The sequence below is a fragment of the Aplidium turbinatum genome, chromosome 3 (genome assembly GCF_918807975.1).
Source record: "Aplidium turbinatum chromosome 3, kaAplTurb1.1, whole genome shotgun sequence".
NCBI classification, from domain to species: Eukaryota; Metazoa; Chordata; class Ascidiacea; order Aplousobranchia; family Polyclinidae; genus Aplidium; species Aplidium turbinatum.
In genome coordinates this window covers 27548541-27564074 of record NC_137474.1, presented here as the reverse complement: position 1 = coordinate 27564074, position 15534 = coordinate 27548541, and the positions used below count along the sequence as shown (strand labels likewise).

At 37.5% G+C, this 15534-nt stretch overlaps 1 protein-coding gene and 1 pseudogene across 1 annotated transcript; one reads left to right on the top strand and one right to left on the bottom strand.

The window, feature by feature from the left end:
* Positions 1–3523: 3523 nt before the first annotated feature.
* Positions 3524–12410, bottom strand: LOC145766121 (uncharacterized). The gene has a single exon (XM_082577778.1). The coding sequence runs from the start codon at positions 10599–10601 to the stop codon at positions 9822–9824; it is 780 nt and encodes a 259-aa protein (XP_082433904.1). The 5' UTR covers positions 10602–12410; the 3' UTR covers positions 3524–9821.
* LOC145766671 (uncharacterized) lies at positions 5943–8708 on the top strand (annotated as a pseudogene).
* Positions 12411–15534: the final 3124 nt, after the last annotated feature.

The window sequence follows — 15534 nt, the reverse complement described above, 5'->3', positions numbered from 1 at the left end:
GGGAAAAAAGTTAATTTAGTTAATTAAAGTCCCTGCTGCGAACGACGTAGCAAAATAAAAAGGGAAGACATTTTGCAAGCAGCAGCGCTAACTGGATTAAAAGACTGACCGTTCATGGTGAAGGTGATGGCTTAAAGTGACGTTATAAACAAACAAAAGACGTCTGGGGACCAATAAAGGGTGCTGTTACATGCGAATTGACGTTATAGGCGATGCTGTTGTAGCCGAACTACAATGTACGTAAAATATAGGAATTCTGCCGGGACCAAGCAAAATGTGACGTAATAGGCGAATTGACGTTATAAACGAAGCCGTTATAGGCGAATTCTACTGTATTTCGTTTCGACCTAAAATTTTCTTTTGAAAAGCAAAGTCCAATTTTTTTACATTGATCCAATGTTTGAAGATGTTGAATCAATGTAAAATGACTGATTTTGTTCGCCAGTGATTTAACCCAAATAGAATTGTGGTTTAATTAAATCCAAAGTTTGTTTGAATTACGGTAAGTGTAATTACTAGATTCACCAGGACAACCATAGCCGTACGAGACCAAACCATTTTGAGGGGGCAGGTAATCAAGATAGAACAACTGAATTCATCTTTGAATATAACCTTGCTTGTGCATTGCTCGATGCTTCTGCACTTTGGCATGGTAGGTAGGAGTAACATTTAGGAGTATTATATATTTCAGCAGTAGCATTTTGGTGAAATTAACATGACACAGTTGCATAAACTAAATATTTATTTTTTATCTTGGGGCGCAACTGCATCATTTTAATTTGGGTAGTTTTATGAAAGTAACCAAACAAAGCTAAGCAACACCACAACATTAACATTACGTTTAACAGGTAGGCTACAGTAGAACATTTTTTTGTTAAATGTTGTGGTGTTGCTTATAGCTATGTCTGTTTATGGTTGAAAAAGTAGCCTACTGTAACCTCTCCACCCGAATTGTTTTTATAAAAGTATTCACCAGATTTATATAAATTCATATTTTGTAGTTGCCCAAATCAAGATGATGCATTTATGGATATTATGAAAAAAATTAAAGACTTTGTAAATTTTGATGCCGAGGCAACTGCATCATGCCAATTTGGGAAGTTTTATAAATAGACTATGATCAGATAATTTCATATTTTTTTGTTGCCCAAATCTAAACGATATGGGAAAAATTAATGAATTTGTTCATTTTGGGGAAACTGCCTCACGCTAATTTGGGCAGTTGCATAAACAGACTAATCAGTTTCATCAGATAATGTCATGTTTTCAGCTGCCCAAATCAACACGATGCATTTGTGAAAATTAATAAAATTAGCTAGCCTATATAGAAACAAATTTTGTGTTTTGATTTGGGCAGTTTCACAAAAGTATTAGAGATATATTTTGGTGGCTGCCCAAATTGACATGATGCAGTTGGTTAAATGCATTTCGTACTACTGTAGTGTACAGTTTGATCACCATACAATATATCAATACGGGTATGCCAAATGAAAAATTTTCGGCACATTTCTTGTGCAAATAAGAGGCTGTACTTAGTTTGATAGGTAAAAGATATTAATTTGTAGTTTTTCTTAATTCATGCAATTTTGAAGCTTTCATATAGCAATTTTTGCTCTAATAATTGCAAGATTTTGTCCGAATCCGCGACGTTTTGAAACAACAGGGGGGCAGCTGCCCTCCCTGCCTCACAGAGCAGAAATTGATTTTCATTGATTCAACGTTCACAGATGTTGATACAAAAGTATGCTTTGCTGGCCATGAACAGTTTTTTTGTTAATTAGGTCATGCATTGGTGTTAATTAGGTCATCCTCTTCTTTTTTCATTTTTTTTCCATGCTGCCTTGCTTTGAAATCTATTCACAGTGATTGTGACGGCTAACGGCTTGTACTTTAGTAAAAAACAGGAAAAATGAAATTGCGGGACATTTGAAACCTACAAGCTCCAGCCTCCAATAACATCATTAGAGTCGCCTGGAAAAGCATTGGTGAGTGCGTATAGGTACTGCATATCGCTATGTTTATTGTTGTGAGAATTTTTGATAAAGCATGAGAGGATTCAATTAGTCCGATGTAGTAGCCTACTATAATTAATTATTCATAAATTTAGATTTTAGGACACACCTGGGGGTGTGCACTGTAGTGACTTCTGCGTTAGTTTCGGTAATACCACAGCAGGCCTACATAGCTTAGCCTATCTACTGTTTTTTCAATGAAGCCAACTTTTTGTAGCAAGCTTGCGCGGTGCGTTTTTTGTAAGGATTCTTAATGTAAGGAACAGGTTTCAGCTTAATGGAAAGTCAATTCAATACCGTTTATAGGCTACTTATTTTAAGTCAGTTTGTTTTAAATGGACACTGTTAAGCAAAGCGTTACCGCTACATTGGTAATAAAAAGCTCACCCTCAATAATTTGTTTTGCTTTATGTCGCCAGTTTTGTGGCTCAGACTGCTGTGTTGTATCGCAATTGTGGTACGATATAATTGATCAAAATCAATTAGTTTTAAAATAAAATCTCAAAAAACACTAAATTATTTGGTCAAGTTTTTGTTAGGTCAATAAAATAAGGTCATTTTTACATTTTAAAGTAAATTGTTTTGAGTTTTCAGGTCGATGAAAACTTGCTCTAATTGTGAGGAATAGGCTGCATCTGATTTCGATAATCCTTTTTTATTCCAAGCACAAGCATGGTCGGCTTAAGCGTTCACGCCTTTACCTAATGTTTCTTTTTCAACAAACCCTCAGTTTTTAATGAATTATAACTACAGACAAAGCCTCTATAGTTAATTTTATGCAAGGTTGCTCGCAAAAGATTCATTACAGTGACGAAAAAAATCATAGCCTAATTTTGTATTTGTAACAGCAGTACCGTAATTCGCAAAAACTTTGAAGAAATAATTTAAAAGTTTATTCGTAGTAGGATAATTCCCATTTTCTTTTTCAGACTGTTGTAATCAATGTAACTCTGAGTTTATCCATGGGAGATGCTTTCAGAGCTTTTTTCAGTGTGATTAGTTCATTGCTTTATGGGAAAAAGTTGCTTGTTAGAGCAGAGTTAGTACGTGTCTTCAGTAACCGACCTTTTCCACTAGACATATTGGTTTGGACCAGCTATTGGCAATTTATCTCAATGACATTATTATTTTTAGATGGAGTACCGTACGAAGAACCCACAACTTGTCCACAGCAACAGATTCAAATATCGATGCCGCTATGTCCGACTGGCTGGAATGCGCAAGAGATAGGGATGTTGGGCGTTTGAGAAAAGGAAGACAGGAAATTTGATTTAAATTTGCCTCTTACGCCCTTTTCTAGACCGCTGTTATATTTAGCATGTTTTTTGTTTTTGCTGTGATGGTTAAAAATAAAACAAACTTAACTGCCATCTGTCCTACTTTTTGCTTGTATGAATGCCTTTTCTAGCAATGTTAAAGTAAAAATTAAAAGTCATATTTTATACTGACAAGCTTTGATAACGGTTAGAGAACGTTCATAACTGACTTCAACCACTCTTTGGCGATTCGTTTGTCTCTTTTCTGAGGGGTTTCTCTTAAGCTTCACGATAAAAACTGACGCCGCAAATTGCAAAATAATGTGTCAAGATGATGTCACAATGCAAATTAACATCAAACAGCAAGCGCTATTACTAGACTAAAAAAAATAATGAAAATGTTGCTTCCAATGCTTCGTGAAACTCAGCGTGAGAACTCTCATTGCCTCCCTTCCAAATCAATCATTGTATTTTAAAGTAAAAATTAAGTCATATTTTTTTCCGAACGGATAAACTTTAGCTTCCGTCGCCCACTTTGGCCGTCGCTCACTTGGCTCGTCGCCCACTTGGTCCGTCGCCCACTTGACTCGTCGCCCACTTGTCTCGTCGCCCACCTGGTCTCGCCCAAGTGGGTATCGCCCACTTTGTCTCGCCCAGTTGTCGTGTACCGTGAGTGAAGCTTATGTGACCATCTTGTAGCCCTCAGCATTAGCACAATTACAGGCCTACGTTTTGTGACCTGTTAGGGGCTTACTTTCGTTTAAGGCGTGGATGATCTCACGCAATTTTTTTAAAACCCACTTCCCCGGCCCCCCAAGAAAATTTTCTACGTAGGCTACGTCACTGTCTATCTCAATTTCGTTACTCGTCGCGTAAAACGGAGAAGGTCACATTACGAAGGGCGACATTCAGCGGTGATTGTCCAGTGAAAGTGCACTGACAACTAAAGGTTATTTTTTGATTACAGTTTGTTGCAGAGATGTTTGATATTTGTTGCATTGTTGAACCAAATTCAGATCTGGTTGAGAATTTGATTTTTGCTGAAACCCTAAAACTTCGACCAAACCATAAACCACCCAAATTTTAAAAATGATGCTCTCCACGGATGATGATCACCACCTGCAGTTTCTTGCAGTCGACAAAAGTTAACAGCACGAACGTTCATAATACACAGTACGAACGTTCATAATACACAAAAACACAGTTTAAGAAACAGACAAATGGCAGCAATGGTGCAGTGGCCTACCTGCGCATTTCTTGTGACAATAATACTTAAACGAGGCGTTTTTGTCTGCGAGTTCTCAAAAAGAATCTTACGGCTTATAAAAAGACGTTGCTTAACAATCTATGTCATATAAATTTAGTCAGATACAAAAACAGCAGGATAATGCTGAAAGAAACTGTTTTTTTTTTCTTACATTTCGGTGCGCCACAGCAAAGAAAAATAATTAAGCTCGAACATCAGGTATATGGTTAGGGGAAAGTGGTGTAAATCGGACACTCGCGTAAAATGGAGCCCGGCTGATTTGAGACCAATAGCGGTAGGTGACGTCATGAATATCACATGATATGGAAGAATTTAGCAAGACAACGTGGTAGCAGTTGTGTTTGATCTCGTTTCTTTTGTGGCCTAGTTACCAAAACGCAAGTCAACTATTAGGGGTGTTTGATCTTATTTTGGTTCATGCGTTATTTCGATATTATCGGATGCCAGAGGCAGGTAGGAAAATAATTTAAACGTTTCGAGACAACTACAACATTCACAGATACTGTACCATGACAGTATTAGACAATCAGTTTGAGATGCTAGTGACGAGCCTAAGAGAAACTTTAGCTTAGGTTTGTGTAAAATGGACCCAAGGGCCCAAATTACACGTGGAGGCAGATAACATAAATTATTTTCTTGGGGTAGGTATTAAACTTTAGATATGTTAGCAAATATGACTCTTTAGTAGCGTACAAACCTGACTTGAATTACATCTGTGTCACCTTGCTAAATGATAGAAAAGTCTTAAGACTGTAAGAAATGGTACAATGTGTACAAAAAAGCAGCCAAACAGTTTGATGTCCCCAAAATAACTCTTCTTAGAAGACTGAGAAACATGAACAAGATTGCTCTTGGCAGCCGCAAGATGTTAGGAAGATCTACTGACCTACCGGAAGAGATTGAAAACCAATTGACAAAGCATATTGAAAATATGGAGGCCAGGTTTTAAGGCTTGACATTGATAGACCTTCAAAAGCTTGCATTCCAAATTGCAGAAGCAAATAACATTTCTACTAGATTCAACAAAGAAAAGAAAATTGCTGGCTATGAATGGGTGAAAGGATTTTTAAAAGGCATCAAGAAATATCTCTTCGATCCCCGGGGGCAACGTCACCAGCGAGAGCATCCGCATTTAACAAACCACAGATAGCGTAGCAAAGTTTTTGACCTCATACATGAAATTTATGAAAAGTGCTGCCAGAATTTATAATATGGACGAATCTGGCATAAACGTTGTTCAGAAAAATTTGTCAAAAATTTTGGCTGAGAAGGGGAAACATCAAGTTGGCTCGATAACTAGTCAAGAGCAAGGACAAAATGTGACAGTTATTTACCTGCATGAGTGCAGCAGGACATTTTGTCCCACCAGGCTTCATCTTTCCACATGTGCGATTGTGCATATGAAGAATGAGTTGCAGGATGGAGCAATTAGATGGACATAAAAGCCACACGCACAGTATTGAAGCTTTATAGTTGGCAGCAAAAAGTGGTGTTAATATGCTATCACGGAATGGCCCGTTTCGGTGAGTCCGATTCGGAGAGTTCCCTATTCGGAGAGTTCCCTATTCGGAGATTTTTTGAAAATTTTTTTAAAAATTATCGGGTACCGTAGCCTAATTATCATTGTCGCTTATACATCGTTTTAACGTCGCTAAACGTTCAAATCGTACAGAAAAAATAGAAATAAAATGTTTGAACAATTAAATGAAAATTCGTCGGTACCGTAGCCTAATTATCATTGCCGCTTTTACATCGTTTTAACGTCGCTAAACGTTCAAATCGTGCAGAAAAAAATAGAAATAAAATGTTTAAACAATTAAATGAAAATTCGTCGGTACCGTAGCCTAATTATCATTGCCGCTTTTACATCGTTTTAACGTCGCTAAACGTTCAAATCGTGCAGAAAAAAATAGAAATAAAATGTTTAAACAATTAAATGAAAATTCGTCGGTACCGTAGCCTAATTATCATTGCCGCTTTTACATCGTTTTAACGTCGCTAAACGTTCAAATCGTGCAGAAAAAAATAGAAATAAAATGTTTGAACAATTAAATGAAAATTCGTCGGTACCGTAGCCTAATTATCATTGCCGCTTTTACATCGTTTTAACATCGCTAAACGTTCAAGTCGTGCAGAAAAAAATGGTCGAAGCTTTAGATGAGTGGGGTTTAGACTTAACCATTGAGATCTTAAGACTAAAAAGCGAATTAAATTTATTTTTGAACTATTAATGTTTGCTCAGATAAAATTGACATGTATCCTGCGTCGCCTTCTGCATGCAAACTTAGAATATATTAGAATCCTCAACTATTACAAATTCTAAATCCAACAACGCCTTCTGTTTATTTACAGTAGAGAATTTTGTATTTTATGCCACAATATCGTTTCTTTTATAGTTAAAATTCTCGAAGCTTTAGATGAGTGGGGTTTAAACCTAACCACTGAGATCTTAAATCATATTTATGATACCAGAAAGACCGTAGTGATATGGTACGTTCCATATTCATAACTTTACCAAAGAAAACCGGAGCAACAGAATGCTCACTCCACAGAGCAATTAGCCTTGTGAATCACCTAACAAACATCTTACTCCGAATCATGATGATGAGATTGAGATCAAAACTACAGTCGGAAATTTCAACAGCACAGTTTTTATTTGTTCCAGACAAAGGGACCACAAAAGGAATTTTTACATTAAAAATGATAACAGAGAGATGTATGTCCGATTCTTCTGTTTATTAAGAGAGTTTTGTATTTTAATTCAACGTCTGCAGACGTTGAATTAAAATACGTAATTGATTCAATGTCTGCAGACGTTCGAATCAATGTAAAAATGACGAATTTTGTTGTCTGGGTTCGTTCAAAATATGTGTTTTACATCAAAACAACAGTTTTCATGATTAACAATAGGGGTTAATAAGATAAAGTCTCAGCGAAAACGTGTCAACTAAAAAAAGACAGTTGCCAAATTGCGTTTGCCATAAAAGATGAAGTTAAAACCTATGTGGCAGTTTAGAGTAAACCTGGGTTTCGGCGTTACATGACCTGGAATTCCTTTGGTTAGTTCCTTCGTTAGACCCTCAGTTGATGTTGCTTGATCATGGCAGAGGAATCGATTAGTACGCAACGCAAAGGTGAATAAAAACAATTCAACTGAACTGACATGACGAATTTTCATTTAATTGTTCAAACATTGTATTTCTATTTTTTCTGCACGATTTGAACGTTTAGCGACGTTAAAACGATGTAAAAGCGGCAATGATAATTAGGCTACGGTTCCCGATAATTTTCAAAAAAAAATTCAAAAAATCTCCGAATAGGGAACTCTCCGAAAAAGCCTGTCTCCGAATAGGGAACTCTCCGAATCGGACTCACCGAATAGTAGCAGACCCATGCTGTCATTACCACCACACACCAGTCATCGGATGCACCCATTAAATTTAACTTTTTTTAAACCACTGAAGTCCTATTATTATCAAGAAATTGAGCAGTGGCTGCGTGTAAATCCTGGACGAGCACTCGAGCAGTCATTGTGTTTCCAATTTGTCGTTGGTTTGGTCTTACTATACATACAGAAAAGCTACAAATGTTAATTGTTAGCTGTGCGGTGAATGGATTTCGAAAGGCCGGAATTTATCCAGTTAATATGCTGGTCTTTAATAACAGTAATTTTGCTGCTGCTGATGATGTGACAGATCAACCTGAAATTCAGATGATCCAATCGCCTCGATGATCCAAAGCTCGGCTCTAGTAGAAAATGCAAGTTCAGCTGCAGTTAACACCACAACTTCGACTCCAATTGCCAACGCAATCTCATCTCCTGTCACCACCACTACAAGCTCTATTCCAATTGCCAGCACAAGCCCAAGTCTGGTTGGTACCACCTTACGACCTATCCCAGAAATCAGCACAAATGATTCTTTATTTCCTGTAGAAGAGCCAGCTTCAGTTATAACTGACACTCCTGCTTGTATCAACAAAACAGCAGAAAGCAGCAATCTACTATCTGACATGCAAGCAAGCCCTGTATCCTCATCCAGTTTTTATTCTAAGGAAAAAAGGATTGTTGTAACTGTAACAGATATCAGCCCTTTACCAAAGCGATTCTGATCTATGAATCCTGGTACTAAACGGCGAAAATCAAGAGCCACAATTCTGGCTAAGTTCTCATAAAAAGACTCTGAAAACAAGAGACAGACAATTGCAACACCTAAAAGGAAAAGAGGTGTTGGGCAAAAAAACTAAACAGAAGAGGGTAAGGAAAACAGAGAACACACAAAATTCCATCTGCCTGGTGTATGGAGATTCCGCAGATGAAGACTGGATTCAGTGTAAAAAATGCAAGGAATGGGTTCATGAAGCGTGTGCTAATATTCGAGATTCCAAGTATTATTACTGCGACAACTGTTTTAGTAACTTGTGCATGGGATGTTCTTATTGTTCTATTTTGTAAGTCATCAATGGGTCCAGTTTGCACAATCACACATTGTGTAAATTGAACCCCTTATTTGAAAAAAATGAAATTGACTATTTACCTGCAGTGCCATTGAATTAGAAACTTATGGAGTGATGTTACGTGCTTTCCGAATAAAATTGTATATTAAATTGTATGTTTCGACCAGGTATGGAAGAGGTCTATTTTACCCAACCGTTGTGTAAATTGGACCCTCACATGAAAAAATTAAATTTGGCAGTGTTACATGCAGCTTAAATGATTTAAGCCCGATACGTCGTTATGTTGTACCTTTCATGTACCGGTATGTAAATAAACAAGTAAAGTTTAGAAGGTATCGATCAAGGACTTTCGTTAATATCACAGATTTTGCTTAGGGGGTCCAATTTACACGAGTTTCCCCTACATTGATTGAATGTCCGCATATTGTAAACCAACGCTACTTCGTCAGGTGGATAAGCAAATTTGTTCAAAGCGAAACTGATGTGAATTCCTGCAGGGTTGATGGAGGTAATAAATAACAGCAAACATGCGATCGCTTCAACAACTGGTTCGCAAATCGCCAATTTCCAAAAAAAAAAGTTATTCCACAAAACATAACAGGCAGCATTTACAGTAGGTTCACGGATTTGGTCAAGTCCAAGTGGCCGATCAACATTCATTATCAAAAAATCTTGAAAACAGATAAATATCAAGTTGAAATGAAAAATGAGGTTCTTTTGCATTTCATGCAAAGTTGTGTTTTGTTATGATTAACAGGATAGACTGCAAGATTATAGAAGAGCAATTTGATGAAGTGTTGCAATGATGACCAAATTGGATATCATATAGTTCTAAATTCTTCCATAATGTTTAGCAATTTCCACTTCCTCTTTGTGAGCTTTACTTGCTAAGTGAGTATTGTAAGGATGCGGTCCATTAAACGACTTGCAACAAATAGTGCATTCCCACGATGACGCAGGGGCTTTGTTAGGCTGGCTGCCCTCGTTCTTGTCACTGTAGGCTGACACATACTTTCTTGCGGTCGGAACATAATCTATCTGAGGCTTGGTAATTTCAGGCTCTGTCAGCTTGAGCCAAGGAAGACTTGTTACTTCAGTTTCAATTTTCATCAAGTAACTTTCTGGAGCAAACCCCATTTGGTTATCTACATTTTTAACCAGCCACCAGTGTGGCTGGTCATTGTGCTTGCTGATGAACTGAAGCTTTTCACCTTGTCTCATACTGAGTTCTTTGAAACCTAATGGTGAGCTTTTATTTGCGTTGTAGCTGTACTTTGCCAGAACTTTCATTCCATCATTGCAAACAACGCTCTCATTGGTTGACTTTAAAGCGGTCGCAGCGTTGCCCACTGGTATTCGCCTGACACCTCGACCACGGCCTAGCATTTTAATAAAACGTATTGATTCCAAAAAGTAGAAAAATACACAATCTGGGCTACGTACTTGACAATAATTTACAAACTCCGGCAGTGAAAAGCTGAAAATGAAAACATCATTCATATAAGCAATAAGCATGGGATTTACGTTTAGTCGAAAGCTTGGATAACGATGCTGCGCAAACATAGTAAGAGCTGCAATCCTAGCCTCAAGGCAAGCCCAGTTTTGAAGCATAAGTTGTGCAAAACTGTATGCTGTCGACAAACTCTGATTGGAAACAAGCACCAACTAGTTATTTACTTATTATTTGTTTGCATCAGACAAAGCTGTCCATAACCAAAACAAAACAACAAAATAATACACAAATGTAAATGCACAAAAGTCACAGAGAGCCACTTTGGATGTCGTCAGTTTAAGAGCTCACTAAAATCGACTGATAACAAATTTACATACAATGAGCGTTGAAAGTATTCAGAAGGATAAAACAATCAGATGACATCAGGTCTGATATAAAGCGATTTGCGGAGTGTATGCAACAGTTGATAAACGAAAATATGTTTTCCTCAATAAAGCATCAAATGTTGTTATATTATTCATTACTTGATATTCACAGGCACTGACATCATCATCATCGGCCATGCCTGAGTAAGGCGTCGGCTACCGTGAGTCTCCACAACGATCGATTGTCCATACTTTTAATTAGGTTTTCAAAATTTTGGTTTGTCCATGTTGGAAGATTTTTGAAGATTTCCAAACGTGGACGTCCCCGGTGCCTCTGACCAGGAAATCGCCCCATCATTGCCGAGTGTTCAATTCCGCGTTTGTGGTAGACATGCCCGATAAATGTCATTTGCCTTTTTTTGATAGTTGTGATGAGGACGCCAGGGGTGCACCCAGAGCGTCTCCACACTTCTTCGTTAGTGATTTTATCCGTCCAGTTTATTCCCATCATTCTACGAATGAACCAAATTTCAGCACTGTTGATCTTCTTCTCTATCTTCGGGCATACAGTCCAGGATTCACAGCCATATAGCAGAACTGACCAAATGTACACATGTAAAATTCTTATTCTAGTGTTTAGAGAGATTGAATTAGATTTCAGTATTTTGTCCATTTTGATGAAAGCTTGTTTGGATTGTGCAATTCTTGATTTTACGTCGCTCCAGCATCGACCATTCGAAGTGACCATAGAACCCAGATAGTTGAAACTATTTACTTGTGAGACTGTTGTATTTTGTATTTTGATAGTGCATACTGGAGTTATTTCTTTTGATGAAATGGTCATGCAGAAGGTTTTTGTTGCATTCAAATTAAGTCCAAGGTTCTCGCTTTGCTTAATGACTATGTCGAGTAAATTTTGTAAGCTGGAATTTGATGTGGCGATTAGTACTGTGTCGTCTGCGTATCTTAAGTTGTTGAAGTGTTGTCCGCCTACAGAGACGCCTTCTTCGTCATCTAGATGTCGTAAGATCATTTCGCCGTAGAGTGAGAAAAGATCAGGTGAAACTACGCACCCCTGTCTAACACCTCTCCGAATTTGTGTCCACTTGCTCAGCTCGCCATCTATCCGGACTGTTGCTGATTGATCCCAGTAGAGATTTCTGAGAAGTCGAAGGTCTTTACCATCTGTGTCTAAGCTGTCAAGCATCTCCATGAGTGGCTCATGTCTAACGCGGTCGAAAGCTTTGCTGTAGTCCATAAAGCAGAGGTACAGGTCTTCCCTGTGTTCTATCGACCTCTCAGCAAGTGTTCTGATTAGGAATGTGGCATTTCTAGTTCCTTTGTCTTTCACAAATCCGCATTGCACATCTGAGATTTCGGGATTGATGCATCTGCGTAGTCGATGGAGTAAAACGGTCAGAAAAATTTTGGTGACATGACTCATTAGATTGCCTGACATAACGAGGCAAATTGTGCAATATTCTGAAATATTCATTGTAAGCAACAGTACATGTAACAGTACTTGCTTGTTTTTGGGCTTGTTTTTTTTGGCCAGTCAATTTTTAGTAATTGCTATTCATTGTTTTCTGAAGTATCAATAGCGGAAAATCATTGCTTTTTGGGCACTATTGAACAGTGAAATAGTCATTGCTTTTTGACTAACGACTTCCAACCCTGGGTATAGCGGACAAAGAGTACATATTTAGCTGGCTAGCTAAATATTCGTCATTTAATTATCAAAAAAGAGTAACCAAGATGCAGGTCATTTAGGCTGAAGATATTACACCAGTGTTATTCTGGTGAGAAGTTAGTTTATAAAACCCAAGCATGAATTGAGCCTGGTGAATGGTGATATACCACAGCCAGCCTGCAGAACACACCATATGAGATAGACTTCATTAAGGCATGAACCGCAATGATGACCCCCATATGGTTTTCAGAATGATTGCTTAATTCTATGAGTAAAACAAATGTTTTACACAATTCTGGTTTCATTTACGGCATTGGCTATTTGACCGGCGCCGGTCTTTGAATCTGAAACACTATTTGACCGGTCATGACGTCACTATATAGGCATTTTTTTCTTTTTCTCTTTTAAAGCAAAACACGAGAAGAGTGCCTATATATATAAGTTCTAAATTCAAAACCTGTGTTCATCTGACTCTGTGGCACGTAGGATACGTATCGGGCTGGTGCTCCAGAGGGAATGAGTTCGATACTACGCGGAAATGTTTTTTTTTTAATTTTTAACTAAATTTTGACCCGCATTGACTTAATCGTTAGGCTTCTGCATTTTTGTGGTCAATTTTTAATTTGAGTAGCCTACAGCCCAATTTTTTATGTCTTTTCAAATATATATGAGTAGGATAAAGTTAACAGTTTTTTAATTTTCTTGAAGTTAAGAATTTCTCTGGATAATTTTCCGTTCGTCATAAAGGATGTGACCGTGTTTGTAGAACGACGCAAAAATGTAATGACAAACGGAAAATTACGGTACCCAGAGAAATTCTCAAATTCCAGAAAATTAAAAAGTTTAACTTTATTACTTAATTTTATTTTTTAATTTTCTTGAATTTAAGAATTCCAGAAAATGAAAAACTCTAACTTTATTAAGTACCGTAGTTGAAAAGACATAAAAAATTGGGCTGTAGGCTACTCAAATTAAAAATTAACCACAAAAATGCAGAAGCCTAACGATTGAGTCAATTCGGGTCAAAATTTAGTTAAAAATTAAAAATGAAAGAATGCTTCCGCATAGTATCGAACTCATTCCCTCTGGAGCACCAGAAGGAGACTTATCCTACGCGCCACCGAGTCAGTTGAACATAACTGCCGAATTTAGAACTTATATAGGCACTCTTCTCGTCTTTAGCTTTGAAAGAAAAAAAATGCCTATATAGTGACGTCATGACCGGTCAAATAGTGTTTCAGATTCAAAGACCGGCGCCGGTCAAATAGCCACTGCCTTCATTTACCTAGTCTTGTGGAGTGCCACAAGTACCAGAATGTATCATTGCTAATAAGCTTCAACTGATTTAGCGAGGCTGCCTGCTCTTTCACAAAAAAAATACATGCAAGACTTAGCTACCAAACAGACTTAGGTACTGCATCACTGCTGCAGGCCAACCTAAAAACTTGGTAAATCAATCCAAAAACTGAACTGGTACTCTGCTCAAATCAATTCCAGCTGAGATATGAAACTCAGCGGTGCGTAACAATATTTGAAGGCATGTGAACCTATGCTCGGCGTAGCTATGACCAGTGTTCCCATTGACTTGAGTCTCTAAAACATCAGATTTTTTCCGAAAAGTTTCAAACTAACATCAGACTCAAAATCTTATTGATTTCAATAATAATCTAAAAGTTTCTCACACCTAACCTAACAGCACACCACCATTTTCGAGCCAGCGCTCGATAAAACTCTGTGAATATTCCAATTTCTTCTTTTTCATAATTGGTTTACCAGCACTTTCTGAATAGGAAGTTTGATTGATTGATTGATTGATTTTATTTCGTTGTAGGTAAATATAATACAATAAATACAGCAATAAAAAGGAATTTTCCAGCAACGGGAATCTGCGAAGAGACCATGGGTCTTCGAGTCAAGCAGATACCCCAGATTCAAAAGAAGTTCTAAAATTGCGATAAGAATAATTCAAAAACGAAAATTGGAACAAGGGTTAGAAGATGGTCACAGAGAAGTATATTTAGTAGTCTATCGGTAGCATAAAGGTAATACAAAATTAAACGTGCTAGTATTTGGCGATGAGTGAATTTTTGTGTTGTTTTTTAAAAGAATAAAATGACAGTTTACGCAAGCTCGTTGGTAAGGAGTTCCAGACTTTCACTCCGGCATATTTAATGCTGCGCTGGAGTCGGGATGAGGCGTAACGTGGGACAAAGTAACAATCGTTGGAAGAGTGTCTAGTAAGACGTGCATTATACATGAGTTTGGTTTTTTCAAAGTAGTGTGCGAAAGGCAGAGGCAATACATCCGTATCAAATTTAAACATGAATTTAGCAATTTCGTGTTCGTACAAATCTTTAAGCTTGAGTATGTTAAGTTTCTTATAGAAAGGTGTGACATGATCAGACCACCTGCCACCTGCTACTATTCTGACAGCCTTATTTTGTAAGGTGCTAAGCTTGTTCATTTGTGTCTTGCAGCATGAACCCCAAATCGTTATCCCATATACGATATGAGAATGTACCAGTGCGTAGTATAATTGTAATAATGTTTTGTTTGGAAGAATGTATTTGAGTTTCGACAATATCCCTACAGATATAGAAAGTTTCTTGTGGAGCATATTAATGTGAGGTTCAAAATTTAGACCATTGTCAAAAATAATGCCAAGGTATTTGGCAAACTTAACTTGTTCGATCTGAGCACAATTATAAAGTACATTGATATCTTCTGGGTAGCTGCATTTTTTAGGAGGGATCACAATGACATTTGATTTGGAAGGATTGATAACTAATTTATTGGCATTAATCCAGTTCTTGATGTTAAGTAATTCAGACGATATTTCTTTTTCTAAGTAGGTTGGATTCGGAGCATTAATTACCAGGCAGGTATCGTCTGCGAAAAGTCTTGGAACAGAAGACGTGCAGTTTGGTAAGTCGTTTACGTACAATAAAAACAGCAATGGACCCAGCGTTGAACCCTGAGGTACACCGTGTGTTATGCATCTCTGTTCAGATTCCTGTTCATTAATCGCGACATACT

Excerpts from the sequence above, each read along its gene's own strand:
- LOC145766121 (XM_082577778.1), bottom strand. The coding sequence starts at position 10,601 with ATGCTTCAAAACTGGGCTTGCCTTGAGGCTAGGATTGCAGCTCTTACT.